Raw genomic sequence first — 23465 nt, 5'->3', positions numbered from 1 at the left:
CAGCACCAGGATCTCTGGAGCGTGGGGCTAAGAGCATGGACTCTGGAGCCAGACTTTCTGGTTCTGTAATCACTGCACGCCTCAATTTCCTCATCTGTAAAATGGCGACCATAGGGAATTCTGATACACGCTACAACATGGATGAACCTTGAAGACATTAGGCCAAGTGAAATGAGCCAGTCACAAGAGGACTGGGACTGGGGGTCCTTGGCGAGACTCTCCGAGGGGCGACCATCCGGTTGCCCCATGGGTCGCCAGGCCCTGAGCCCCTCAGACACGCCCCAGGCCGAGGAGTGAACCAAAGTGCCTGGGCACCCGGGGCCGCCCAATGGGGAGCGGCGTGTGGGGGGCGCGACCATGCGTCCTGGTCGGGTTCCGCGTGCCAGCGCTCGCGTTCACCGTGTCCCTTGGGTTGTTCTTCTGGTCCCGCTGTCCCCACCGCCCCCGCCATGGGCCTGGAGCTCTGCCTGGACCTGGTGTCCCAGCCCTGCTGCGCCGTCTACATCTTCCCCGAGAAGAACGGCATCCCCTTCGAGCTGTGCACCGTGGAGCTGCTCAAAGGCGGGCCCTGCCAGGGTCTGGGGAGCTGAAAGATCCAGGAGGACAGGGAGGCCAAACATGGCTTAAGGGGCCCCTCTCCGGCCACCCCCTTCCTGGGGCCATCACTGAAAAAGCTGAGCCACAGGGAAGATCTGAGATTCGGGAATTCCCCAAACTCTGCTCTGTCCCTGGAACAGACGACGAGGCTCAGCTGAGGCTGAATAAAGGGGTGGGGACGGGCCGACAACATGAGGAAAGGAGGAGAGACCTGGGGAACAGAAAGGGGTGCACCTGGGCGCAGGGATAGAGGACCTCCAAAAAGAGATGGGGCAGGAGGCGAGGGCTTAAGGGGGCCGAGCATAGAGACTGGGGCAGAGTCCGGTCCCTCCTTTGTGGCCCCAATTGCTGAAATTCTGCCCCAGGGCCCGGACTGTCCGGCCTGCTCTCTGCGCTGGCCCAGTCTGCACTGGAGCCCCCTCTGGCCCCTCCTCCTCTTCTCCTCCTGCTTTGCCTTCAGTTACCTTGTTCTCTGGCTCTCTTATTCCTGCTGGGAGGGGGCGCCCCACGTGTGCGCTGGGAGCAGGAGGGGGACCACAGGGGGTGGTGAGCCCTGCACCCTGAGCTGGAGGGTCTGTTTCTCTAGCAGGGCCCCAAGGACACAGCTGGCATGCCGAGGCCTGGCAGCTGGGGGGTAATGGGGAAGCAGAAGGCGTGTATTGCTGGGGGCAGGTAAGGCGACTCTGCTGGCCTGAGCCTTCCACCCAGCGCTCCCCCACAGGTCAGCCCTCGCCTGCCCATTTGCCTTTGCCCCATCCTCTGCCTCATCTTCTCCTCCCAGCTTCCTCTGTGGACTGCCCCCTTGTCCTGCCCAGAGGTTGCCTCTGCAGAGTGTGGGGCAGGGGAGAGGGCAGGGGACAAGGGGATGGCCCAGCCAGGCTGTCAAGTAGAGCGCTGCAGTGGGAGGTGTGTTTCACCAGGAAAGGAGGGAGGGTGTCCCTGGTGATGGAGCAGTCTGAAGGGAGGGGAAAGGAGGATGGCAGGTGTGGTTGAGGCTGGAGGGTTAAGGCGATTGTGTACAGCTTTGAGGAGCTTCCATCTGATGCTGGGGTAATGAGGAGCCACTGGAGGCTGTTGAGCAGCGCAGCAATGAGACTTAAGTGCCCTTCACAAGCTTCTCTCTGGCTGCATCTGCAGCAGCAGAAACATCTCAGACAAACTCAAGGAGAGGCCAGGGTTCCAGGGGACACTGGGCTGCAACTTTCGGGGGCTGTGGGTAGGACAAGAATGCAACTGTTTCAGCTCCAGCAGAGCCTAGAGGCAGGGCCAGCTGTGTCCTCAGTGCCCGGGGCAGGGTGAGCAAGGGGACACAGAGGGGCCAGCAGAACTTGGTTGCAAACAGATAGAACCAGGAAAGGCCACTTCTCTGTGTTTAGTGCCCCTGCCTTAGAGTGCACAGGGAAAGCGGCACTGTAGGAAGTCAGAGCCCCACTCAGGTGACCAGCCACCCTGCCCCTGCAGCTTGGGACAGCCCGAATGTGAGCTCGTGAAGCTGGTGATGGTGCAAAGGTGGTGGGCAGGGAGCGTGTGAAGGCCCGGCTGGAGCACCAGCCCTGTATCTTGAGCTCTTTGCAGAGCGGTGGGCTGTGGGGGGAGGTTATGCCCATGGGGACTTGGCAAGAGATGTCGAGGTCTATTTTGCACGGTCTGGCAGAGCAGCCTCCCGCTCCTCCCCCCGAGGCCCCCGCCAGCCTTTGCCATGCCGGAGAGCAGCTGGGAGCTGGAGAAGAGCCGTGAAATTGGGGCCTGGGCATTCCAGAGAATGGGCACAGGCCATGCGGGGGTCAGGGCTTTCCTCCCACCACCCACCACGACGGGCTCTCTGTGGGCCAGCATCTCGGCGCCGACTTTGCCAGGTGAACCCCTTGAAGAAGGTGCCTGCCTTGAAAGATAGGGCCGTCACCTTGACTGAGAGGTAACCAGGGCTCCACGGCTGCTCCCAGACCTTGCTGGAATCATCTTGTCCGAATCCTCTACTTTATAGACAAGAAACTAAAGTCCTCAGAGATGAAGAGTCTTTTGCCCAATGTCGCACAGAGTCACAGCTGGAACCAGGCCCCTGCCTGTTCACGTTCCACTTCACAGGGATGGCGGGAAAGCAAGCATCTGCTTTACTTCTGTACCAATCCTGTGGGTGTTGGGGGGAGCACCCCAGGACAGGGGTACAGGGCAGGGCAGGGAATGGCAGCTTCACCCCCTTGGGGCAGCCCTCTGACCAAACTTGCATTGAGATGGCCCATGGCATCGGGGCTCCCCGGTGGCTCCATCTCTGGGCTGCAGCTTCCCTGGGTGGCCTGGCCCATGGGATGACCACCAGACACGTGGATGTTGTACATCACAACAGCTCCCAAGAAGTGGAAACCTCTTGAGGGAAAGTCAGCGTTTTACCAGTTCTGCCCCTTTTGTCACCTAAGTCACCCCTCCCACAACAAGGAGACCCTGGAGCTGTAGAACTCGTGTCTGGAATCTCGAGACGGGGGGCACCTCTGGAGAATCCTTTTGACATTCTGCAGGTGCCATTCTTCCTTCCTGCTGCCCCCTACTGGCCTGAGTCCTTGTGTTGCCCAGCGTGGAGCATCCGTGGGTAGCTGCCAGGGGCAGTGTGCAATCTCTGCATTTCTCTGTGTCTTCTCTCACCCTCAGGAGGTCGGTGGCTCCCAGGGCCCTGCAGCCCTCCTCAGAGGTGACTTGAACAATCAGCTGGGAGCAAAAGGAGCCCAGGGTATCTTGCACACACAAGTGCGTTGTTAAGCTGGGGCGTGGGTGCAGGATTCCCAACAGGGAACATGGGCCCGTGGCAGAGACAGAGGTTTTCTGCCCTTGTGGCTGGGCTGCCCAGACCTTGAGGTAGCCCAAGTTCCTGAAAGTCGGTGCTATGGCCCCTAATCATGCATTCCCAGTGCCCTTCCAGCTCCATCCCTGACCCAACACCATGGCAGCCCTCACAACTCAGGGCAGGAGGAGAGCTCCAGGGGTCTTGTCTGTTCTGCTGTCCCAGATCCTGCAGCACCGCAGTGTTTCCTACAGGATGCTCAAGGGAGAACAAAGCGGTGACAAAGAACAAAGAGCAAAGGGATGACAGGAAAGCCTTTTTAGCTATCAGACCATCTGGGCTGGTCTGAGTGCGAGATGATGAGAGTGGACGCAGGCTGGAAGGAACGGAGCTTCTCTAAGGCTCAGCTTTGTTGCCGTCTCCTCCAGGAAGCTCTCTCTGGCTCTCTGATCAGAAACTCTCTGGTCACAAACCTGGCATGGCTCTCTGAACACTTGGTAGGTTGCTCTGCTGTGGGATTTTGCCTGGTGGTGAGATGAGCTTGGGTATTAGCCCCAGAAAGACTCTCAGCTCTGTCACCAAAGGCTGTGTGCCCTGGGCAAGTCCCTTCACTGTTCTATGCCTGGCTTCCTTGTCCGGAAAATGAAGCAAATACTTTGGCACATTGTCAGGAAGATTAAAGAAGGGACTCTGTATAAAGCCCCAGCACAGTCCCTTCCCCCCACCCATCATGTCCTCCCTTCCCCTGTAGTGTGGCCATCCTGCTCTACCTGACCCACAAGTATAACGTCCCCAACCACTGGTGCCCTCAGGACCTGCATGCCCACGCCCATGTGGATGAGTACCCGGCATGGCAGCATACAACCCTGGGGAGAATCTGCTGCCGGACCCTGTGGCATAAGGTGAGGGGTTCAGTGAGGGTGTCACCCCAAAGGGGCTAAGGCACCATTGTATTCTTCTTTTCAGTTTGGATAGTTTCTGTTGACCTGATTTTGACTTCACTGATTCTTTCTTCACTTGGGCCCAGGTTACTGTTAAGATCATCTAAAACATTCTTTATTTGTGATATGTATTTTTCAGTTGTAGAAATTCCTTTTGCTTCCTTTTTAAGAGTTTCCACTTCTCTGCTGAAATGCACCATCTGTTCACCCATTTGATCCATCTTTTCCTCTAAATTCTTTAACATATTTATAATAGTTACTTAAAAGTCTTTGTCAGCTAATTTCAACACCTGCGTCCTCTGTGGGTCTGTTTCTATTGGTCATTCTTTACTCTCTTGATTATGGGTCATATTTTCCTCCTTCTTTGCATGTCTTATAATTTATTATTGTGTGCCAGATATTATGTCTAAAAGAAGAGTAGAGACGAAGTACACAATAAGTCCCCCTAGAAGGGGCTTGTGCTCTCCTCTGTCAGGCAGCCAGAGTACGAGGTTAATCTCTTCAGCTGATCAGGAGGTGGCTGGGTTGTGGCTTTAGTTAGTTTCAGTTCATCTGTGGTTTCAGGTATCTTGAGGGTGGGATCAGGTCCCTCGCTTGCTCCTGGGGATTTGGAATCTAAACACCAACTACGACTGCGACTCTGATCTCTCTCTGCTTTTTGGCCCTGCCCTCAGTTCCCCACATTGCTGCTCAGGTGGAAAAGTCCTACGCTGATGGCAGGCTGGCACCCCTGCCTGCTTGGACCCCAGGGATGAAAGTGGCTTACCTGGGAAAGGCTCGTGCTCCTCTTGAATTTAGTTCATTGAGTCCAGTGCTGCACAATTGAAGCATAAAGTGAACCACATATGTAGTTTTAAAAGTGTAAAGAAACAGGTGAAATGAATATATTTTACTTAGTTCAATGTTCAAAATATAATCATTTTGGCCAGTAAGCACATGAAACGATGCTCAGCATCACTAATCATTGGGGAAATGCAAATTAAAACTACAATGAGATACCACTTCACACCCATTAGGATGGCTCTTATATAAGAAAAACAAAACAAAATAGAAAATAGCAAGTGTTGGTGAGGATGCAAAGAAATTGGAACACTTGTGCACCGTTGGTGGGAATGTCAAATGGTGCAGCTGCTATGGAAAACGGTATGGTGGTTCCTCAAAAAGATTAAAAATAGAATTACTAGGGGCCAGCCCAGTGGCGTAGCGGTTAAGTGCACGGGCTCCACTTTGGCATCCCAGGGTACACAGGTTCGGATCCCGGGCACACACCGACGCACCACTTATCAAGCCATGCTGTGGTGGTGTCCCATATAAAGTAGAGGAAGATGGGCACAGATGTCAGCCCAGGGCCAATCTTCCTCGGCAAAAAGAGGAGGACTGGCATCGGATGTTAGCTCAGGGCTGATCTTCTTCTCAAAAAAAAAAAAGAAAAAGAATTACTAAATGATCCAGCAATTCCACTTCTGGGTATATACCCACAATAATTGAAAGCAAGGTCTTGAAGACATATTTGTTTATGTTCATAACAGCATTATTCACAATATCCAAAAAGTGGAAATAATCCCAGTGTCCATCGACAGATAATGGATAAACAAACTGTGGTGTATACATACAATGGAATATTATTCAGCCGGAAAAAGGAATGAAATTCTGACACGTTACAACATAGATGAACTTTGAAAAAACACTATGCTAAGTGAAATCAACCAGTCACAAAAAGACAAATACTGTATAAATTCCACTTAAATGAGATACCTCGAATAGTCAAATTTAGAGACAGAAAGTAGAATGGCGGTTGCCAGGAGCTGGGTGGAGGGGAGAATGAGAAGCTGCTATTTAATGAGTACAAAGTTTCAATTTTGCAAGATGAAAGGAGTTCTGGAGATGGATGGCGGTGGTGGTTGCACAACAATGTGAATTACCTAATGCCATTGAACTATACACTTAAAAATGGTTAATAAACCAATGTGACCTCAATAAAAGAAATAAATTTTGAAAAATGGTTAAGATGGTAAATTTTATGTTATGTGTTTTTTACCATAGTTAAACATTTTAAAAATTATCATTTTAATATGTAATCAATAGAAAAATTATTAATGAAATAGTTTGCACTCTTTTTTTTGCCCTAAGTCCTCAGGATCTGGCGTGTATGTTACATGTACAGCACGTCTCTGCTGGGACCAGCCACATTTCCAGAGCTCAGTAGCCACCTGTGGCTTGTGGTTACCATGTCGGACAGCACAGGTTTAGGCTTTGTTGTTTCTTTTTTTGTTCTTTGATTTTCCTTTCAAGAAAAATAAGGTTATTTTCTTTCCAGTGCTGTCGTTATGGTGGGAGCAGTGTTTCTTGGTCACTATCGGTATCCGAATCACAAGTGGAACTCCTCATGTTTTAAAGTGTATGTCTGGGCTGGCCCTGTGGCTTAGCAGTTAAGTGCGCACGCTCCACTACTGGCGGCCCGGGTTCGGATCCCGGGCGCGCACCAACGCACTGCTTCTCCGGCCATGCTGAGGCCGCGTCCCACATACGGCAACTAGAAGGATGTGCAACTATGACATACAACTATCTACTGGAGCTTTGGGGGAAAAAAAGGAGGAGGATTGGCAATAGATGTTAGCTCAGAGCTGGTCTTCCTCAGCAAAAAGAGGAGGATTAGCATGGATGTTAGCTCAGGGCTGATCTTCCTCACTAAATAAATAAATAAATAAATAAATAAATAAATAAATAAATAAATAAATAAATAAAGTGTATGGCTAATTCTGGGTCATGGGCTTTATTTTCTGTCTCCTGTCATTTCTTATATAAAAAAGAAACATTAAAGGACAAAAGTCAAAAGGCCTCTTTGTTGCCCTCACTCCTTCCTGAGAGGCCACCCTCCCTCTGGGGTCTGGTTGTCCTTCCAGTTCACAATTTTATACATTGTTACATTTATGTGCAGTCATTAGCAAAATCAAGTTTTGCTTCCAGTGTTTAAAATTCTACATAAATGCTCTCCTAGCATTCTGCGACTTGCATTTTTCCATATTGCTATGGGTGGACCTAATTTATTCATTTTTAACTACTCTATAGTATTTCATTATATGAATGATTCAGAATTTATTTATTACCCTATTGTGGTTTTTATATTTAAAGAGGAACAAAAACACTTTTTAAAACCCCAAGAACTTTGGAACCCCCAATGAGAACAGAAGGGCTATGCAGGGCAGTCTCTTGCAAGGGCGAAGCAGATAATACAGGAGAAAGGTGGGCTCGGTGGTGTTCGGCTGACTGGGAGCCCATTGTGCCCTCCTGAAGGAGCAGCTCCTCCCCAGCATCAGCCTTAGATACCGGGCAGGGGTACCAGGTAGGAATGCCGGCCCCGTGTGGCCCACGCCCTTTATGTTAAAAAGAAGCTAGAAATCTGGATTTTTTATGAAATGTCTCCATTTTTAAACGTCAGCAACTGATCTATATTTTCAAAAACTCTGTATCCAATGGAATGTCATTAGCCCAGCGCGCGCCTCCAGGCCACCAGTGGGCGACTGCTGATGCCCTCAACCTTGTTGTATGTGGAGGAAACTGAAGCCATAAGCCAGGGCTTGTGTATAATCCTGGTCCTCTTTACCTTTCTTGTGTCCCGGGCTCCCCCAAGCAACCTTACCAAACAAAGCCCGAAGCCCCCCTCCCGGGCTCGCCATCCCCTGTGTCTCCCTGGCAGCTCTGCCAGCCTGAGGCTGTAGACGGCCTCCCCCCCAAAGTGCCCTCCTCCCGGAAGCCTGGACGCCACTCCCTCCTGGCTCTCCTCCTTAGTCCCTGGTAGCTCACTGGGTCAGAAGACATCGGTTCTATGCTTGGCTTAGTCTTTTCTTGGCAGTGCCATCTCTGGCAACGGACTGTCCCTTTCTGGGCGTCACTTTTATTCCTATATTATAGATGAGGAAACTGAGGTTCAGAGGATTACAGTATTTTGCTGTCGGTCACCCAGTTTATAAGTGACAGAGTGGAGACCTTAAAAGCCCATCCTCCTAATGACTTACACTGTCAGAGGTACCGATGTTATCTTCAGGGGGACAGATGTTATAAAAGAAAGAGGTTCCTAAGCCAGCCCCCCACCACAAAGTATGAAACTCCTTGTTCAGGTCCCTTGAGTCATTCTGTCAGATGCCCCTGAGGCTTAGGCAATCAGAGATCGTGGAAGCAGGAACATTTCTGGGAATGGGAGTCCTTTGAGAATTTCCCTGCGGACATGGCCAGGCCATGGAAGAAAGATGTAGGGAACCAGGAAGCAGCTGCAAGGGGGAACTGACCTTCCTGCCCCCAAGGCTGGGCTGGCCCCTAAACCCCTGCTTTGCCTGCCCACCCACCAGATGATGTTTCCTATGTTCATGAGTGAGCCGGTATCTCCTGAGACACTGGCAGCCACGCTGGCAGAGTTGGATGTAACCCTGCAGCTGCTCGAAGACAAGTTCCTCCAGAAGAAGGCCTTTCTCGCTGGGCCCCACATCTCCCTGGCTGACCCGGTAGCCATCACGGAGCCGATGCATGTGAGTGCTGTGGGCAGCGCGGACCTGCTAGGCGGGGGGCCTGGGTGGTTACCGAAGTCCTGCTCATGCGCCCCCACCTGGCCTGTGCTTATGTGTGGAAACCTCTTCTTGAGCTTTACGGCCCCCAAATCAAGCAGATGCTGCCATCCTTGGCCTCACCAATCCACATCCACCCCTACCCCTTTCTCCCTACAGCCCGTGGGTGCTGGCTGCCAAGTCTTTTAAGACCGACCCAAGCTGGCTGCATGGCAGCAGTGTGTGGAGGTGGCAATGGGGGAGGTCCTCTCCCGGGAGGCCCATGAGGTCATCTCCCGGGAGGCCCATGAGGTCATCCTGAAGGTTAAGGACTCTCCATCTGCAGACCCCACCATAAAGCAGAAGCTGATGCCCCGGGGGCTGGCCATGATCCTGTGAGGCGAGAAGCCTCGCCCCTGCACTGCCCTTGGCAGTTCACAAATGTCCCTTCATTTCCAGTGTCCCTTGGAGTGACTTGCCCGAGTCCCACTGCACCTCTGCTCCCCAGGCCAGGTGGCTACCCTCACCTCATCTTCCACAACTGCCTGAAAACCACAACGAGAACGGCATACCCAGACCTTGTCTCCTTTAACTACATTTCATTTTCAGATTGGGAAACAAAGCTGGGCTCAGCCTGAGCCTCTGCTTCTAACTCTGATGTGTGGTTGATTTGACTTTCCTTCTCTCCTGGCACTGGGCTTGGTTTCTATCCCAAAGTCAACCCCCCTTGCTGGGCCCTGTGGGTCCGCTTCCCCAGAGGGTTGCCAAGAGTGAAATTAACAAATGCCCTCTAGACTTGTAGTTCTTGGAGAAAGTGATTTATCAGACAGCATAGGGGCGGCAGGCATCTCTCATGTACGGGCTGTAGGCACAGGGACTGATCAGTTGGCTGGGCCAGCCCCCCAGGACATGGCCCTTTGCCACCAGGGACTGTGGAGCCTGAGTCCTGCATCTGTCCTGAGGAACTGGTCAGGAGGGGAAAATCTAAACAGCAACTCTCCTGGTCAAGACTCAGTCGTGCAGGGCCTTAAATGCTGTGCCAGGAGCTGTAACCCTAAAGGAGAACGGTATGCTCAGATTGCGTTTTGGAATAATATTCTGGCTGCTGGGGTCGGACTGGAGGGTGGCCAGGGAGGAAGCAGGGAGATTGGATGATGCCGCAATCTGGCCAAAGGGGTCTTGTGGAGGGCAGGCCACTGAAGGGGTGGAGAACATGGCCCTCCCAACCGGGAGAGGGCTGCAGCACTAGGTCAGAAGGCAGTCTCCTGGGAAGTAGGTCTTCCTTAAACCCAGAGCTTGGGGGACCAGGGAGGCCAAGCTGTTCTCCAGTTTCCCAATAAGTGACCCTCTTGCCAAGGGGCTTTCCTCTGAATCTTGAGTTTGGGGGCAGGGTCTTCATAGCCAGAAGGCCCTCTTATGGAATGGGGGTGTCAGAGCCACAGGCTTCAGGAGCCCCAGGGCCAAAGTTGGAGGGACTTGGCCCTGCAAAGGAAGTGAGGAAGTTCCAGGCCCCTCTGCCAATCTCCAGATGGGCTCCACAGAGCATCCACTCCCCGGTAGGGATTAGCTGGAGTGTAATGAAGAAGACCCCAGGGATTGGGGAGGACGGCTCATTCCTCCCTGGGGCGGGGGCCTGGCCTGTGCAGGGAGTAGGGGTCCAGAAACCCTCCCCAGCCTCTGGGCACTGGGCCCAGTAGAGGCTGCTGCACCTCCTTTCTCCTCCCTTTGTGTTCTCGGGGACTCCGAAGCCCCGTCTCCCTCAGCCCCCTCCCTGGGTGAGGGGGAGGTGGCTTGGCCTACTGCAGGCAGCCCAGCCCTCTCCAGCCTAAATTCACTGAGGGTCTGTGCTGGAAGCGCCCTTGGCGTCGTCCCGTTTCCCATTACCATCCCCCCTGCCCCATCTGACGCCCAACCCTGACGTCCAGGGAAGGGGTGTGACCTGGCAGCGAGACTCCCCTCGCCCCCGGTCAGAGCCCGGGTCTCCCTGTGCCCTCCCCACCACGTAAGAGGCCTGCAGCCCGAAGCCCTGGAGACGGAAGGCGGGACAGCGGGGGCGCCGCTGATTGGCCCAAAGTTTTCCGGAGCCGTCCAATGGGCGGGGATGGCGAGGCCGAGCTCGGGCGGGGCTGCGCGCCGCTGTGGACTCGGTTGCCTGGCGATTCCTGCCCGTCGCTCCCGCTCCGCGTCCTGCTCCCCGGGGCTGCCCGCCGCCCCCGCCATGGGCCTGGAGCTCTACCTGGACCTGCTGTCCCAGCCCTGCCGCGCCGTCTACATCTTCGCCAAGAAGAACGGCATCCCCTTCGAGCTGCGCACCGTGGAGCTGCTCAAAGGTGCGCCCGGCAGGCAGGGGGCTGGGGGCGGTGGGGGGACGTAGTGAGGGGGTGGTGTGGGGGTTCTGGGCAGCCTGTGTGGAGACGGACGCAGTCAGACAGACGGGAAGAGACAGACTTTCCAGTGCGGAAACCGTGGCATCAGTTATCAGCTGTGCATTTTTAAAGAGCCTCCACCTTCGCCGAGCGAATACAAAACATTTTTCAAAATACAGGTTAAGAGGGAGCAGAGCAGATAGAAAGCGGCCGGGGGGTGAGTGGGTGGGAAGTGGGATGAGCGCCCCAACACCTCCACACCAGGGCTTGGAGAAAACAGTGAAACTGTCTCCTCATTTCCCAGGGAGAGTGGGCCCCATCTCTTGCGTTTCTGCCGCTGCCGGCAGGAGCAGGTTGTTCCACCTGGTCTCGCCTCCTCTTTACTCCTGCCCACCCCTGCCTAGGTCCCACCTTTACAGAATCCAGTGGAGGGGACAGGGCGGTAACTGGCCAGTAGGGCAAACCCAGGATCCAGAGCCCCTTGGGCAGGCCAGGAGGGAGACTCGTGCTTAGCTGAGCCTGCCCACCTTCTGCCTTTGGTGCCCCCCGCAGCTACGCTGCCACCTTGCTCTGCCTTTCCAGCCTTCCTTGGGATGGGGGCTGGGCACAGAGGCAGCTTCTGGAGAGAGAATGGGTAGGGGTGATACTGTCCACTCAGTAGAGGGGCGAAGAGGCCCACAGGTGGGCTTATGGCCAGGCTGGAGCCTGGTTCCACTGAGGCCCTCTCACTCCACACACGTTAATTGGTGTACCATCCAGCACTGGCCCGGGCTGGGGAGAGGTATGCACAAGTGAGTCAGACCTGGGAACCCCCAGTGGGGAGGGAATCGTGAGGGTTGGGTGCAGGGAAGAAAGAAGAGCTGACTTGCTGGAAGCAGGGTGGCTGAATGGGGCAGGGGCTCCTAGGGAGAGCGAGGTTGGACTGAGGGCTGGGAGCAGGTGTGGCTGGAGCTCTGGGGTGTGGACAGGTCACCCAGCCTGCATAGGAAGCTGGATTGCAGGGGACAAGCCTAGAGCCCAGGGAGGAGGCTGGAGTGTCTGACGTGTGGATGGAATTGGTGGGGGTGGGGGTGGACGACAGCTCCAGGGAGTCACCCTCCCCCCAGGCCCAGGTTGAGATGGTGCTCGGCCCAGGTCCAAGGGGGGTGGACACAGGAGGGGTGGACCTCTGGTGGGCTCAGTGTCTGTGACTTGGTGACCAGCGGAGTGACCTCCTCTTCTCTGATGCCCCACCTGGATGGGGCCTCGGAAAGCTGGTGCCTGGACGTGGGGGTGGAGCGTGGGCAGAGACCTCACAGTGCTCAGCGTTCACCCCACCCGCCTGTCTCTTCCCCAGGCCAGCATCACAGCGATGCCTTTGTCCAGGTGAACCCCCTGAGAAAGGTGCCAGCCTTGAAGGACGGGGACTTCACCTTGACTGAGAGGTAATGGGTCCCTGGGCTGCTGCTGGGCCTTGTGGGGCCAGTCAGCCACCTGTGTGTCCACTGTTGATGGCTTGGATTGTGGCTTGTGTGTCCTGAACACCTATGCCAGCCCCAGGATGGAGAGTGGGTTAAAGTGGGCAGAGGAGCCCAGGGCTGGGAGGGGGCCCTGGCCTTGCTCCTGGCGTGTCCGTGCTTTGGATATGTTGGGGAGTGGTGCTGGAGTTGCCTCATCCTTCAGGACCCAGGCTGGGTGCCCCTTCGATAATGGAAGTGTTCTCTGAGCACACCCCCCGCCTTCTGAAATCCCATGAGATTTTGTTTTTCACTTGGTCCCTTAGTTCAGATGATGGGATGGCTAAGTGTAGAGCTGTGCGACCCTGGGCAGTCACCTAATCTCTCTGAGCCTCACATTCCTACTCTGCACCATGGAGATAGTGAAATGCTCCACCCACAGGAGTTGGGGAAAGACATGTGAGGAGGGGGGTCCTACCTCACCCAGAGCCCGGCCCCTGTGGAGTAGCTGAAAAGTGACTGGGGCATGTCCCTTGCACTTGCCATGTCCCCCAGTGTGGCCATCCTGCTGTATCTGAGCCGAAAGTACAAGGCCCCTGACCACTGGTACCCCCAGGACCTGCAGGCCCGCGCCCGCGTGGATGAGTACCTGGCGTGGCAGCACACAGCTCTGCGGAGTAGCTGCCTCCGGGCCACGTGGCAGAAGGTGAGCTGCACCTGGGCCGTGTGGCACACGCGAGGGGCAGGGCCCCTCCCAGGATGCTCCACGAATGGTGCTTTCTGTTTAAAACATGCCCTCAGACCTGAGACCGTAGAACACTGACTTCTAGAGTGCAGACTCCCTAGGCTAACTGACTTCAACTTGTTTCTCAGAGGGGAACCTGAGCACAGAGCCAGGGACTGACCCCCAGGTGCTGCTGGAAATGAATCCTCTGCCCTTTTGCACACTCCCAGCTGCCTGGGAAGACTGCCTTTTGGGGGAGAAAAAAATCAAATCCTCACTTTGCTACACATAGACTCTCCAGATGGAGAGGTCAAGTTAAGTGAAAAACTCAAACTAGGAGGAAATGAGGAGACATTTCAAGAAATGTCGGTCTGCCTTCTGGGTGGGCAAGGATTTCTAAGCCTAAGAAGAGTGGGAGACTTAAAGTAGAGTAATTGATTTTACACAAACAATGAAGTTTTGTGTAACGAAAAAAGGATTAAACTTAAAACAAGCGAAAAACTGGGGAAGATCTTGGCAAAGATATATTAGAAAGAAATAACGTTTTTAATATTTAAGATATTCTTAGAAACCCATCAGACAAAGACACGAGAGAAAAATGGGCAAAGGAAACCAGCAGAGATTTAATTGAAGGAGAGAGAGAAATGGTCAATAACTGGATGGAAACACATTTAACCTCAGTAAAAATCCAGTCAGTGCACATTAAAGCAGCATGCACGTACCATTGTTCCTTATCAAAGGTGCAGGGGTTTTGAAACGTGTCCTCTGAGTTATTATTTGCAGAGTGCTTACATTGTGCCCGGCAGGAAGTGGGTGTCCTGTGTGTGAGGGAGCATGACACGGGCATGCTCACGCCCTGCTGCAGGGAGGGCACCACTGTTCTGAAGGGCCATTTGGCAAAAAGTAGGTTTCCATAACCTTGAAAGTGTCTTCCTTGAGCCCCTAGGGGCTGGGAGAGGAGCCCCCTCAAGCTGGTGGGGGCAGGAGCCTGGTGCATTTGAGGGCAGAATGGAGAGAAGTCGAGTCGAGTGAGTGTAGACCTTTGCTACTCAGAGGGTGATCCCTGGACTAGGAGCATCAGCATCACCTGGGAGCTTGTTGGAAATGCAGAGTCTCGGGCCCCAGTACCCAGGCGTACTGATTAGGAGTGTGCACTGTTAACCAGACCCCAGAGGGATTCGCATGCACATTCCCATTTGAGAAGCCTGGAGTGGAGTAGGAGGTGGGGGTGGGGAGATAATGGCTGCTGCACTGGTGAGGGCCTTGTGTTGAGGCCTTTTCTGGTGAGGGCAGTGGGGAGCCATGGAAGGCTTTATGCAGGGAGAAGACCAGGGCAGACTGGATTGCAGAAGGATCCCCACTGGCGGCCCTGTGTGAGGACCCAGGGAGAGGTGGAGGCTGTCCCTGTTGGGGTAGGAGATGACACTGATGGTGGCCGTGGGTAGAAGGGGGTGGGCTGGAGTGAGGAGAAACCTGAAGGATTGGTGATAGACTGGATGAGAGCAGGAATCAGGGTGGGTTTGGGGCAGACCCTGAGCCTTCTGTCTGCCTGCCCACCCACCAGTTGATGGGCCCTGTGTTACTGGGTGAACGAGTGCCCCCCGAGACGTTGGCGTCTACTCTGGCCGAGCTGGACAGGTGCCTGCAGTTGCTTGAGGACAAGTTCCTGAAGGACCAGGCCTTCCTCGCCGGGCCCCACATCTCAGTGGCTGACTTGGTGGCCATCACAGAGCTGATGCATGTGAGTGCCGAGGGGTCGGGTTGCCCAGTGGGCAGTGGGGCATCCTGGGAGGGAGCCAATGTACCAGCTCATGTTGCCCTTTCTGGCCCTGGGACCCTGGGCGAGTCACTTCCCCCTCCGAGCCTCAGCATCCTTATCTGTAACATGGGGCTTCAGAATCCTGCAGGGATATTGAGGAGCTTCCCAGTGTCTCCTGGAAGAGAACCTCAGCCTACCACTGGTGTGGCAGAGGAGGGAAAGTCCACCAGAAGAATCCCTAACCAGGTCATGCTGCCTTGTACTTGACCGTGCTCAGCCCCCCGCCCGGCTCCCTCTCCCCATAGCCCGTCAGCGCCGGCTGCCAAGTCTTTAAAAGCCGACCCAAGCTGGCCGCGTGGCGCCAGCGTGTGGAGGCCGCGGTGGGGGAGGACCTCTTCCAGGAGGCCCACGCAGTCCTCATGAAGACCAAGGACCTGCCTCCACTGGACCGGGCCGTGAAGGAGAAGCTGAGGCCCTTGGCGCAGGTTTTGTTGCAATGAGCGGGGGCCAGGCCTGCAGAGCCAGCGACAACGAGGGAGACTCTGTCGTCAGAAGAAAGAGATGCCTCTCCTTGGCTGTGAGCAAGAGATCCTGCATAGTCTCTGGTCCGTGGTTCCCTCCATGCATCAGGCCTGCATTCCTTCTTTTGTCTGTCTCCTCCCTTACCCCTTACACTCTGACTTCCATGTGCCCTCTGGAGAGAGCTTTAATAAACACATATTGACCCTGTCCCTTCTCTGTTTGAAACTTTCCACGGTGACTCATTGACCTGAGGCTGAAATACAGGTTACTCAACTTTGCATTCAAAGCCTTGCGCCCACCCCTCCGGGCTACCCCCTCCAGGTTGCACACAGTAGCCCATCATTTCCCGGCCCTCCCAGCTCCCACCTCAGCCTCCTAACCTTGGCTCAGGCTGTGTCCACTGCTTCCAGAGGCCTCCTCACCTTCTTTGCGTGGTGCCCCCCGGGCCTTTTCGCATGTGTCACCATGTGGCTTCTCCAGGGACACTTCCCCAACCTCCCCAGCCCCTGGGGGAGTCAGGTGATCCCGTCTGGGCTCCTCAGCCCAGTGCTTCCCCCCTCAGTCCTGGCAGGGAGCTGGTTCCACGCCCCCTGGGCTGAGCACAGATGGAGGTTGACCCGGTGAAGAATCAGGTTTGAATCAGGCCTCAGTCTCCTAGGTCTCTCTCCCTCTGGGTGACACTCTTTCCCACAGGTGGGGTGCAGGCCTGGTGCATGAACCTCCTTGCAGGGAGGGAAGTCCCAGGTTAGTTCCTGGCCCCCGGGTGCTGCCCAGTGGCCTTGAACCCCCCTGCCTCCTCATAACCCCACCACTGTCTTCTCCATGCCCCACTGTGGGTCCCACACTTGCCACCTGTCCCTGTCCTTTCCCCTCAGGACTGTCACCACCTACCTGCCTTGTGTCCCAGACCCTCTGATATCTGAGTCATCTAATAAACTGCTGATGGGACAGGGTCATGACCAGACAGAGCCTCCCGCCCGCCTGCCTTTCTGTGGAGGCTCCTTTAATATGCCCGCTTATATAGAATTTTAGATGTGTAATTGAAATTGTTCATATACACCCACACAATTATATTTTCATCTACAATTCAAACCACTTTGCAGTACTGATGAGAGCACCCTGTTTAGCCTTTTCAACAGATGTCCACGTTTTAAATAACACCTTTTGTTTTGCCTACAAAAAGGTAGGGTACCCTAAACGTTGCTGGGAAGTCGACCAGGACCTGGCTCGCTCTCACCCCCTGGTGGACAGTACTTCACTGTGAGGCGAGGTTGCCGCAGGCACAAGAGGCCACAAAGGCAGACGTCTGTGGGGGCCAGGTAGGGATGCAGTGAGCCCGAGGGTCTCTGGCCAGCCCTACCCGAGCCCACACGTGTCACCAGGTCTCCTGATCAAGAGAAGCGCAGGTTCCCACGTTGAACGTGAAGTTGCTTGAATTTGAAATGATGGCAACTCATTCAACAACATTTGTTAAGCCTCTGTGACGATGTAACGTTATTAGGGTCGAGCCTGGGGAACGCCCCTACGGCGTGTGTGTTTGCGGGGCGTTCAGACCTCCATCTAAATGTGGGCCAGGAAGCAGACACCGCAGCGCCCGAAAGCCACAGGGGACGGAAAACCGCGGCCAGTGTGGCGGCAGGGGGGGCGGGACTGGGGCGCAGTGAGCGGGGCCAAGCCTCGGCCGACGCCTCGTTGGGGGTGGGGTTACACGGAGTGGGCGGGGCGGCAGGACTTCCGGAAATCAGCTCCCGCGTACGCCGAGGTTGTCGGCCGGGCCGGGGTAGGCAGCCAATCGGGGGGCGCTGCCTGCCTGCCCATCCAATGAGGAGCCCGGTTCCCGTGGCGCCCCGCCCCTGCCCCCTAGTCTCTGACCCTTGGAACATGGACCCGGACTCCGCGCGTTCTTTCTCCGCGGTGGTGGTTTGCGCGCCTTCCTGCTAGACATGCCGTTCCTTGAGCTGGACACGAACTTGCCCGCCGGCCGCGTGCCCGCAGGACTAGAGAAGCGGCTTTGCGCGGCCGCCGCCGCCATCCTGGGCAAACCCGAGGACGTGAGCGTGGGCCTGGGAGCACCGGGTTGGGGGAAGTCGGTGGACCAGGGGTCGGGCTCTGTCCACGCCCCGGCTGTCCCACCGTGACCGACAGGGACCCCTGACCTCCCGCTCTCCACACTCCCCACGTCTGCTCCGTGTCGCCTTCCCCAGCCATGACCCCAACGTGACCTCCAGGGACCCCGGCCGGTGCCCCCAGTCCTGATCCCACGGGCCCGTGCGTCTCGGACCGACCCCGCGCCGTTCTGTCCTCAGAGCGAGCCTGGCCTACAGCGGCTTCTTTCGTGTCCCCCGCAGCGCGTGAACGCGACGGTGCGGCCGGGCCTGGCCATGGCGGTGAACGGCTCGACCGAGCCCTGCGCGCAGCTGCTCGTCTCTTCCATCGGTGTGGTGGGCACGGCCGAGGAGAACCGCGGCCACAGCGCCCGCCTCTTCGAGTTCCTCACCAAGGAACTGGGCCTGGACCAGGACCGGTGCGTAGGAGCAGGGAGAGGACCCTCTTGGACTGCTGCGCCACCGGGGGATAGTGATCCTACCTCAATGCCCCTCCTAAAGTTGGGGGAAAAAATAAATTCCTGGCACTACAGAAGACTTGACCCTTGACCTCTCTGGCCCCCTGGTGGAGGGTCAGCCTTCAGAGTGGTATCAGAATTGAATGAATTCCTGGCTCTGCAGCTGTCCCTATGACACCTGGGCAAGGCGTGACCTCTTAAACCTCTGTGTTTCCATCTGTGAAGGGGGAAGCCTTTCCTTTAACCACTCCCTGGGGACACTGCATGGGATGGCAATGTATTATATTTGCTTCCGCACCTGGCAGGTTAGGATGTTGTTATCTGACAAAGCCATAGCCATATCAGCTGCCTACATCTTAGAAAATCAAGAGTAATTTTCTTGGAGAATTTCTCTGGCCTGGTGAGGTGGAATTCTGGGTATGTCCTGAGGCTGTGGCCTTTGGGCCTGTGGCCCAACCAGGTCCTAGGTAAGGCTCCCAGGAGGGTCACGGAGTAGTGGTAAGAGCATTGGTCCAGATGTCTGGAGGCCTGGGTTCTGGGTCTAGCAGAGCTGGGGACCCAGACAAACCTGGAAGTGAACCCTCTCTGGTTTGTAGCCTTCTCTTCTGTGAATAGAGAGGCATGGATTCAGTGATTCCCCAGGAAGCCCCTACAGCTCCCAAACCTGGGATCCTGTGGCAAGGTTAAAGTTTCTTCCTGGGCGAAAAATATTCCTGAGCCCAGTCCATGCCTGTGAGGATCTAAGGGCATGAGAAGGTTGAAAGAACCTTTGAGAATGGAGCCTTTGTTGGCCCAGAAAGGCTGGTGAGGAATGGTCACTCCTGGGAGGTGCTCGGACCTGGTCCTCAAGGTGAGGAGAGACGATAATTCTAACAACAATAAGTAATGTGCGAATACTTATCACGCGCCAGGTGCCCTATAGGTGCCTTACGGGCATCATCCCATTTGATCCTTACAAACTCTGTTCCCCTCTGCACACCCGCTCATGCAGACATGCCACCCCCATGAGGTAGATACCTCCATTATGCCTAGTTACAGATGAGAAAACTTGAGGTGGTCACACATACTCCCCCCAAGGGTGTCCTGGGAGCCTGCAGTTTGGAAGAGGGAGGGCTGCCCTCTGAGCCCATAGACAGGGCATACAGTGACCACAGAGGCTGCTGTGTTGAGTAGCCTTCCTGGGTGGGACACAATGAGGTGCAGCCACCACCCCGCCCCTGACAGGCCCACTGCCCTGTTGGGGGTTGGGAGGAGAGGCAGGCTTGCAAATGCCCGGGGGGCTAAGGCCGGCTGGCTGGGGAGCCCATGGTGGGAATGCCTGGCTAGGGGTCTTGGAATAATTAGCCAAGGAGCTGATGACATCTTTTTCTTTGTCTCCTGAAGGATAATTATGCGCTTTCTCCCCCTGGAGCCCTGGCAGATTGGCAAGAAGGGGACAGTCGTCACTTTTTTATGATTGGCATGGAGAGCATCCAGGGCATCTGTGAGCTGGCGGCCCCTTCCACAGAAGCCTTCTGGCAGAGTGAGGGCTTGGTGGATACCAGCTTCTGGCACCCCCACGTGCAGACATGCCTGTGACCTCACAATCCTCTTCTTCCCCATCCTCATTCTAATAAATGAAGAGAGCTTCGTCTTTCAGACACGACTTCTTTACTTCCTTTTACCCCTCCCTGGCATTCTGGGCCATCCTGGGCAGAGGGGCTGGCTAATGAGGTGGGGACTTGAGGGAACCTGGGAGGTGGGATGTTGCCTGTCTTCAGGGCCGCTCTTTCATGTATTGTATTTAGGCTGCTCAAATCCGAGGGTGGAGGGCTCAGCCTGGAGGCCCTGCTCTCCATGCCCATGTGCAGGCTGGTAGGGAAGGCTGCCAGCCTGCTCTAGCCTGGGCCTTCCTGCAGACTCTGCTGACCAGATGTTTCCATTCTCAGCCTGGGCTGGTCTGGGCAGTTCCCTCCCCTTGAAGGGGACTGCTGTGCCCAGCAGGAGAGCAGGGCAGCCTGGGATTCAGAGACCTTTCCTGGGCGTTGCCAAACTCCGTCTTCTCCCATGAGTCTTGCTGAGAATTCTCTGTAGCTGTGCACCTTGTAAAATCCATGTCCCAGAATGGCAAACCTGGAAAGGCAATGTCTGCCACTAGAAAGTGAATGAATGGGATCTCCGCCCCCCCATCAAAATACCATGTCATGCTTTTGCATTTCAGAGAATATACAGGTGGGGTGGGGGGAGCCCAGAGGAAGTGTCCTTTTCAGTTTCCTTCCAGATGTTCAATGAAGAGTTTACATGTCTTAAGACTCTGTGGTGGGTGCTGTGTTTCCCTGCACAGTTAAAGGTTTGATCATCCTTGTCTGTAGTGCACCAGTGAAACACCAGATGGAGATGTTCAGTCTACGCAGTCCACCTAGTTAACAAAGTTAGTTTCCAGTGGAATGTGCCTCTGCCTGCTGTGTTTGTACCTGACCACTGCTGAAGACTCACGAAAAGCTAGAGCTTGGAATTCCTTCCCCTGGCTCCCTGTCCCAACTGTTTCTGCAGTCATTCCTTCCGCCAACATGGGTGTCCTGCTTCCCAGAGGGGCTCAGGGAATATTTGTGGGTTGTATGTAAAAGAGCGATTGAAGTGCCCAAGGAGGGATTCAGCCCTAGCCCCTGCCAGGACCATAAGGCAACAGCCTCCAATCTGGTCTCCCCACCTTAAATCTCTCACCCCACTGTAGTGAGAGGGATGTCATCTGCTTGCTGTGGGGACTGGCCCTCCCCCCTCTCCAGCATTATCTCCCCGTTGTGGCCCTGAGCTTTGTCCCCTGGCAATACCGTGCTGCCCAAGGCTTCTGCCTGTGGCCTGCACTCTTTCTCACCGCCAAACCCTTGCCACACAGCTCCCTGCTGTTTGGACCACCCTTCTCATGTTTTTTCGACTGTCTCAGACTGTCTCCAGAGCCCCTTTCAAGATACAACTGGGGGTGGAGGCTGCACCCTAGGTTGCATGTTATCCATGAAACTTTGAAACCATCTGTTTATGCTTCTGTTCATTGCCCCTGTCCCCCAAGGCTGTACGCCTCTCAAAATCAAAGTTAGTGACTCAATTATTTTTGTACCTCCTGGCATATCAGTAAAGCTTTCTTGTACTGAACTGACTCTATGAGTTCTTCACCAGGATTTTACTGTCTTGAAAGTCAAAAAGAAAGTCATGTCATTCATTGCTATTTAAATCATCCTTGCTGGACTCCAGCAGCTATGAGGTTCAACCACAGGGTGAAGGCCTCCCCCAAAACGCTTAGCTCCCAAGAGCGTGACGTCTCTCAGCCCGAAGCTGAAGCCGCGCTCGGCAACCCTTCCGTGCGGGACCCTCTTCTCGGCTCTGGAATGCTGTCACTCCCTCGTTTCCCGGGTCTCTGAGTTTTGGGTTTTTCCCCCCTTTGTTTCACTAGTTGATTGCATCTGTGCCTTTGGGCTTCAAATCCTTTTCGGAAAGAGGTGAGGCACAGGTAATATGAAGAAGACGACTCTTCCTCCCCGGGTTCCCTCTAAACGTTCCCCACGTTTCCACTGCCTTCAGAGCACCTGTCCCGCTTGTAACAACGATAACACAGCCCGTCATTTGGCGACTGCTCGGGGCCAGGCACCGAGCCCGACTCTTCACACGTATTACCAGCGGTGGAGCCGGGAGTCCGACCGCTCCGCGAGCCGGCGCTCCGAGCCCACAGCAGCGCGCGCACACAGCGGAGACTCACGGAGGTTCGAGATGCGCTTCAGGCCGCTCGGCTCGGCGCCCGACGCCACCCGCAGGGGCCCAGCAGCCCGCCGGCCGGGCGGTGGAGCAGCGCGTGCGCCTCGCTGATTGGCTGGCGGAGCCGGCACCGCAGCCAATGGGAGCGCGCCTTGTTGTCAGGCGCGCAGCCGGCCGGCGCGGGGGACGGGGCGGTCGGGCCGTTGCCGTGGAGATGCCTGGTGAGTGCCGGGGAGCGTGGGGCGGGTGTACGCGCGGGTTGGGGGCGGCCCCCGGGAGGTGGGGCGCGACTCTGCGGAGCCGGGGCGGGGTGGGGGCGCGAGCCTGAGGGGCGGCCGGCGCTGGGGGATCCCCCGGCAGCCTCGGTGCGGCCGTCGGAGAAACCGAGGCCGGAGCGCGGGAGCGACGAGGCCGGGCCTCCAGGCCGCCCCGGGGGCCGCCTCACGGCGAGCCGCCGCCCCGGGGGCCAGGACGGGCCCGGCCTCGGGAGGGGTCTCAGGGACCACAGCACGAGCCGCCATTGATCCCGCGTCTGCCCGGGCCGAGACCGGCGCTGACCCTTGACTCGCGTCCTTGCCCTTCACCTTCGCAGCAGCCCTGCGAGGTGAGTGTTGTGATGATCGCCCTTTACCGGGAGGGCACCGAGGCCGGGAGGTCCGGGGACTCGTCCAAAGTCACCCAGCTAACCGGGGGGCAGCCCGACTCCCGACGGCGGTCTTGACTGCGCTGCCTCCCGGGCCGGGGCGGGCCTGGCCAGGCGGAGCTTGCCGGCGCTCGCAGGTGTCTGCTCCAGCGGCTGGGGGCGCCACTTCAGTCTTGGGGCCTGGGTACGACAGGCCGTGGCCGTGGGACGGTCGGCTCCCGGGCGGCCAGGGTGCCTTCCGTGTGGTTCATAACCGTGGTTAGAACTGAAATATCCTCAGAGGGGGCTGCTTCAAGGGCCCGCAAACTTTTGTTGTAAATATAATAATAGAATAGTATTTTTTTTAAAGATTTTATTTATTTATTTTTTCCCTCCAAAGCCCGAGTAGATTGTTGTGTGTCATAGCTGCACATCCTTCTAGTTGCTGTATGTGGGAGGAGGCCTCAGCATGGCCGGAGAAGCGGTGCGTCGTGTGCGCGCGGGGATGCGAACCCGGGGCCGCCAGCAGCGGAGCACGCGCACTTAACCGCTAAGCCACGGGACTGGCCCAGGAATAGTATTGTAATATGTTGTGAATATAATAAGTATAATCATACTTATAAGAGTAAGTATTTTAGGCTTTGTGGGCCAGACTCTGTGTACTCCACTCTGGTGTCAACTGTGGATACAGCCAAAGACAATACATAGGAGAGTGGCCATTTTCCAATAAAATTTTATTTATGGACACTGGAATTAGAATTTTATATAATTTTCATGTGTCACGAAGTTTCTCAACCACTTAAAAATGTAAAAAGCATTCTGTGCTCCTGGGCTGTACAAAAACTGTGGGCTAATTAGCTTGTGGACGCCTGGTCTAGTTTAGAGCTTCCTACTCTGA

At 55.6% G+C, this 23465-nt stretch overlaps 4 protein-coding genes across 10 annotated transcripts in view; all 4 read left to right on the top strand.

Annotated features, from left to right (window-relative positions):
- The first annotated feature begins 449 nt into the window (after positions 1-449).
- On the top strand, positions 450-9136 carry LOC131398400 (glutathione S-transferase theta-3-like). Its single transcript, XM_058531907.1, has 2 exons — positions 450-561; positions 9030-9136. Exons 1-2 carry the CDS (start codon positions 450-452, stop codon positions 9134-9136), a joined length of 219 nt encoding a protein of 72 aa, XP_058387890.1.
- A 1883-nt stretch (positions 9137-11019) lies between these two features.
- Positions 11020-15863, top strand: LOC131398391 (glutathione S-transferase theta-3-like). Of its 3 annotated transcripts, XM_058531896.1 has the most exons (5): positions 11020-11179; positions 12552-12639; positions 13207-13357; positions 14940-15116; positions 15440-15863. In XM_058531896.1, the coding sequence occupies exons 1-5, from the start codon at positions 11068-11070 to the stop codon at positions 15632-15634; spliced, it is 723 nt and encodes a 240-aa protein (XP_058387879.1). In that variant the 5' UTR covers positions 11020-11067; the 3' UTR covers positions 15635-15863. The 3 variants fall into 3 exon arrangements, with proteins under 3 accessions (XP_058387879.1, XP_058387880.1, XP_058387881.1); XM_058531897.1 differs by lacking the exons at positions 11020-11179; positions 13207-13357 and having other exon boundaries at positions 12574-12639; XM_058531898.1 differs by lacking the exons at positions 11020-11179; positions 12552-12639; positions 13207-13357 and adding an exon at positions 14183-14787.
- Positions 15864-17515: 1652 nt separating this feature from the next.
- LOC131398398 (D-dopachrome decarboxylase) lies at positions 17516-19857 on the top strand. Of its 2 annotated transcripts, none has more exons than XM_058531905.1 (3): positions 17516-17707; positions 17963-18180; positions 19603-19857. In XM_058531905.1, exons 1-3 carry the CDS (start codon positions 17600-17602, stop codon positions 19673-19675), a joined length of 399 nt encoding a protein of 132 aa, XP_058387888.1. In that variant the 5' UTR covers positions 17516-17599; the 3' UTR covers positions 19676-19857. The 2 variants fall into 2 exon arrangements, with proteins under 2 accessions (XP_058387888.1, XP_058387889.1); XM_058531906.1 differs by having other exon boundaries at positions 17519-17707; positions 18005-18180.
- A 2260-nt stretch (positions 19858-22117) lies between these two features.
- The window catches only part of LOC131398392 (calcineurin-binding protein cabin-1-like), a 36490-nt gene continuing 35142 nt past the window's right edge, over positions 22118-23465 (top strand). For 2 of the 4 annotated variants that reach the window (XM_058531900.1, XM_058531899.1), the window contains exon 1: positions 22421-22549. The gene's annotated coding sequence lies outside the window, so the exon portion shown is untranslated. Of the gene's footprint in view, positions 22167-22420; positions 22550-23465 lie in introns of those variants that run through there. The other 2 variants (XM_058531901.1, XM_058531902.1) reach the window with 2 other exon arrangements.

Source organism: Diceros bicornis, chromosome 35 (genome assembly GCF_020826845.1).
Source record: "Diceros bicornis minor isolate mBicDic1 chromosome 35, mDicBic1.mat.cur, whole genome shotgun sequence".
Taxonomy (NCBI): Eukaryota; Metazoa; Chordata; class Mammalia; order Perissodactyla; family Rhinocerotidae; genus Diceros; species Diceros bicornis.
This window is presented reverse-complemented; position numbering and strand designations above follow the sequence as displayed.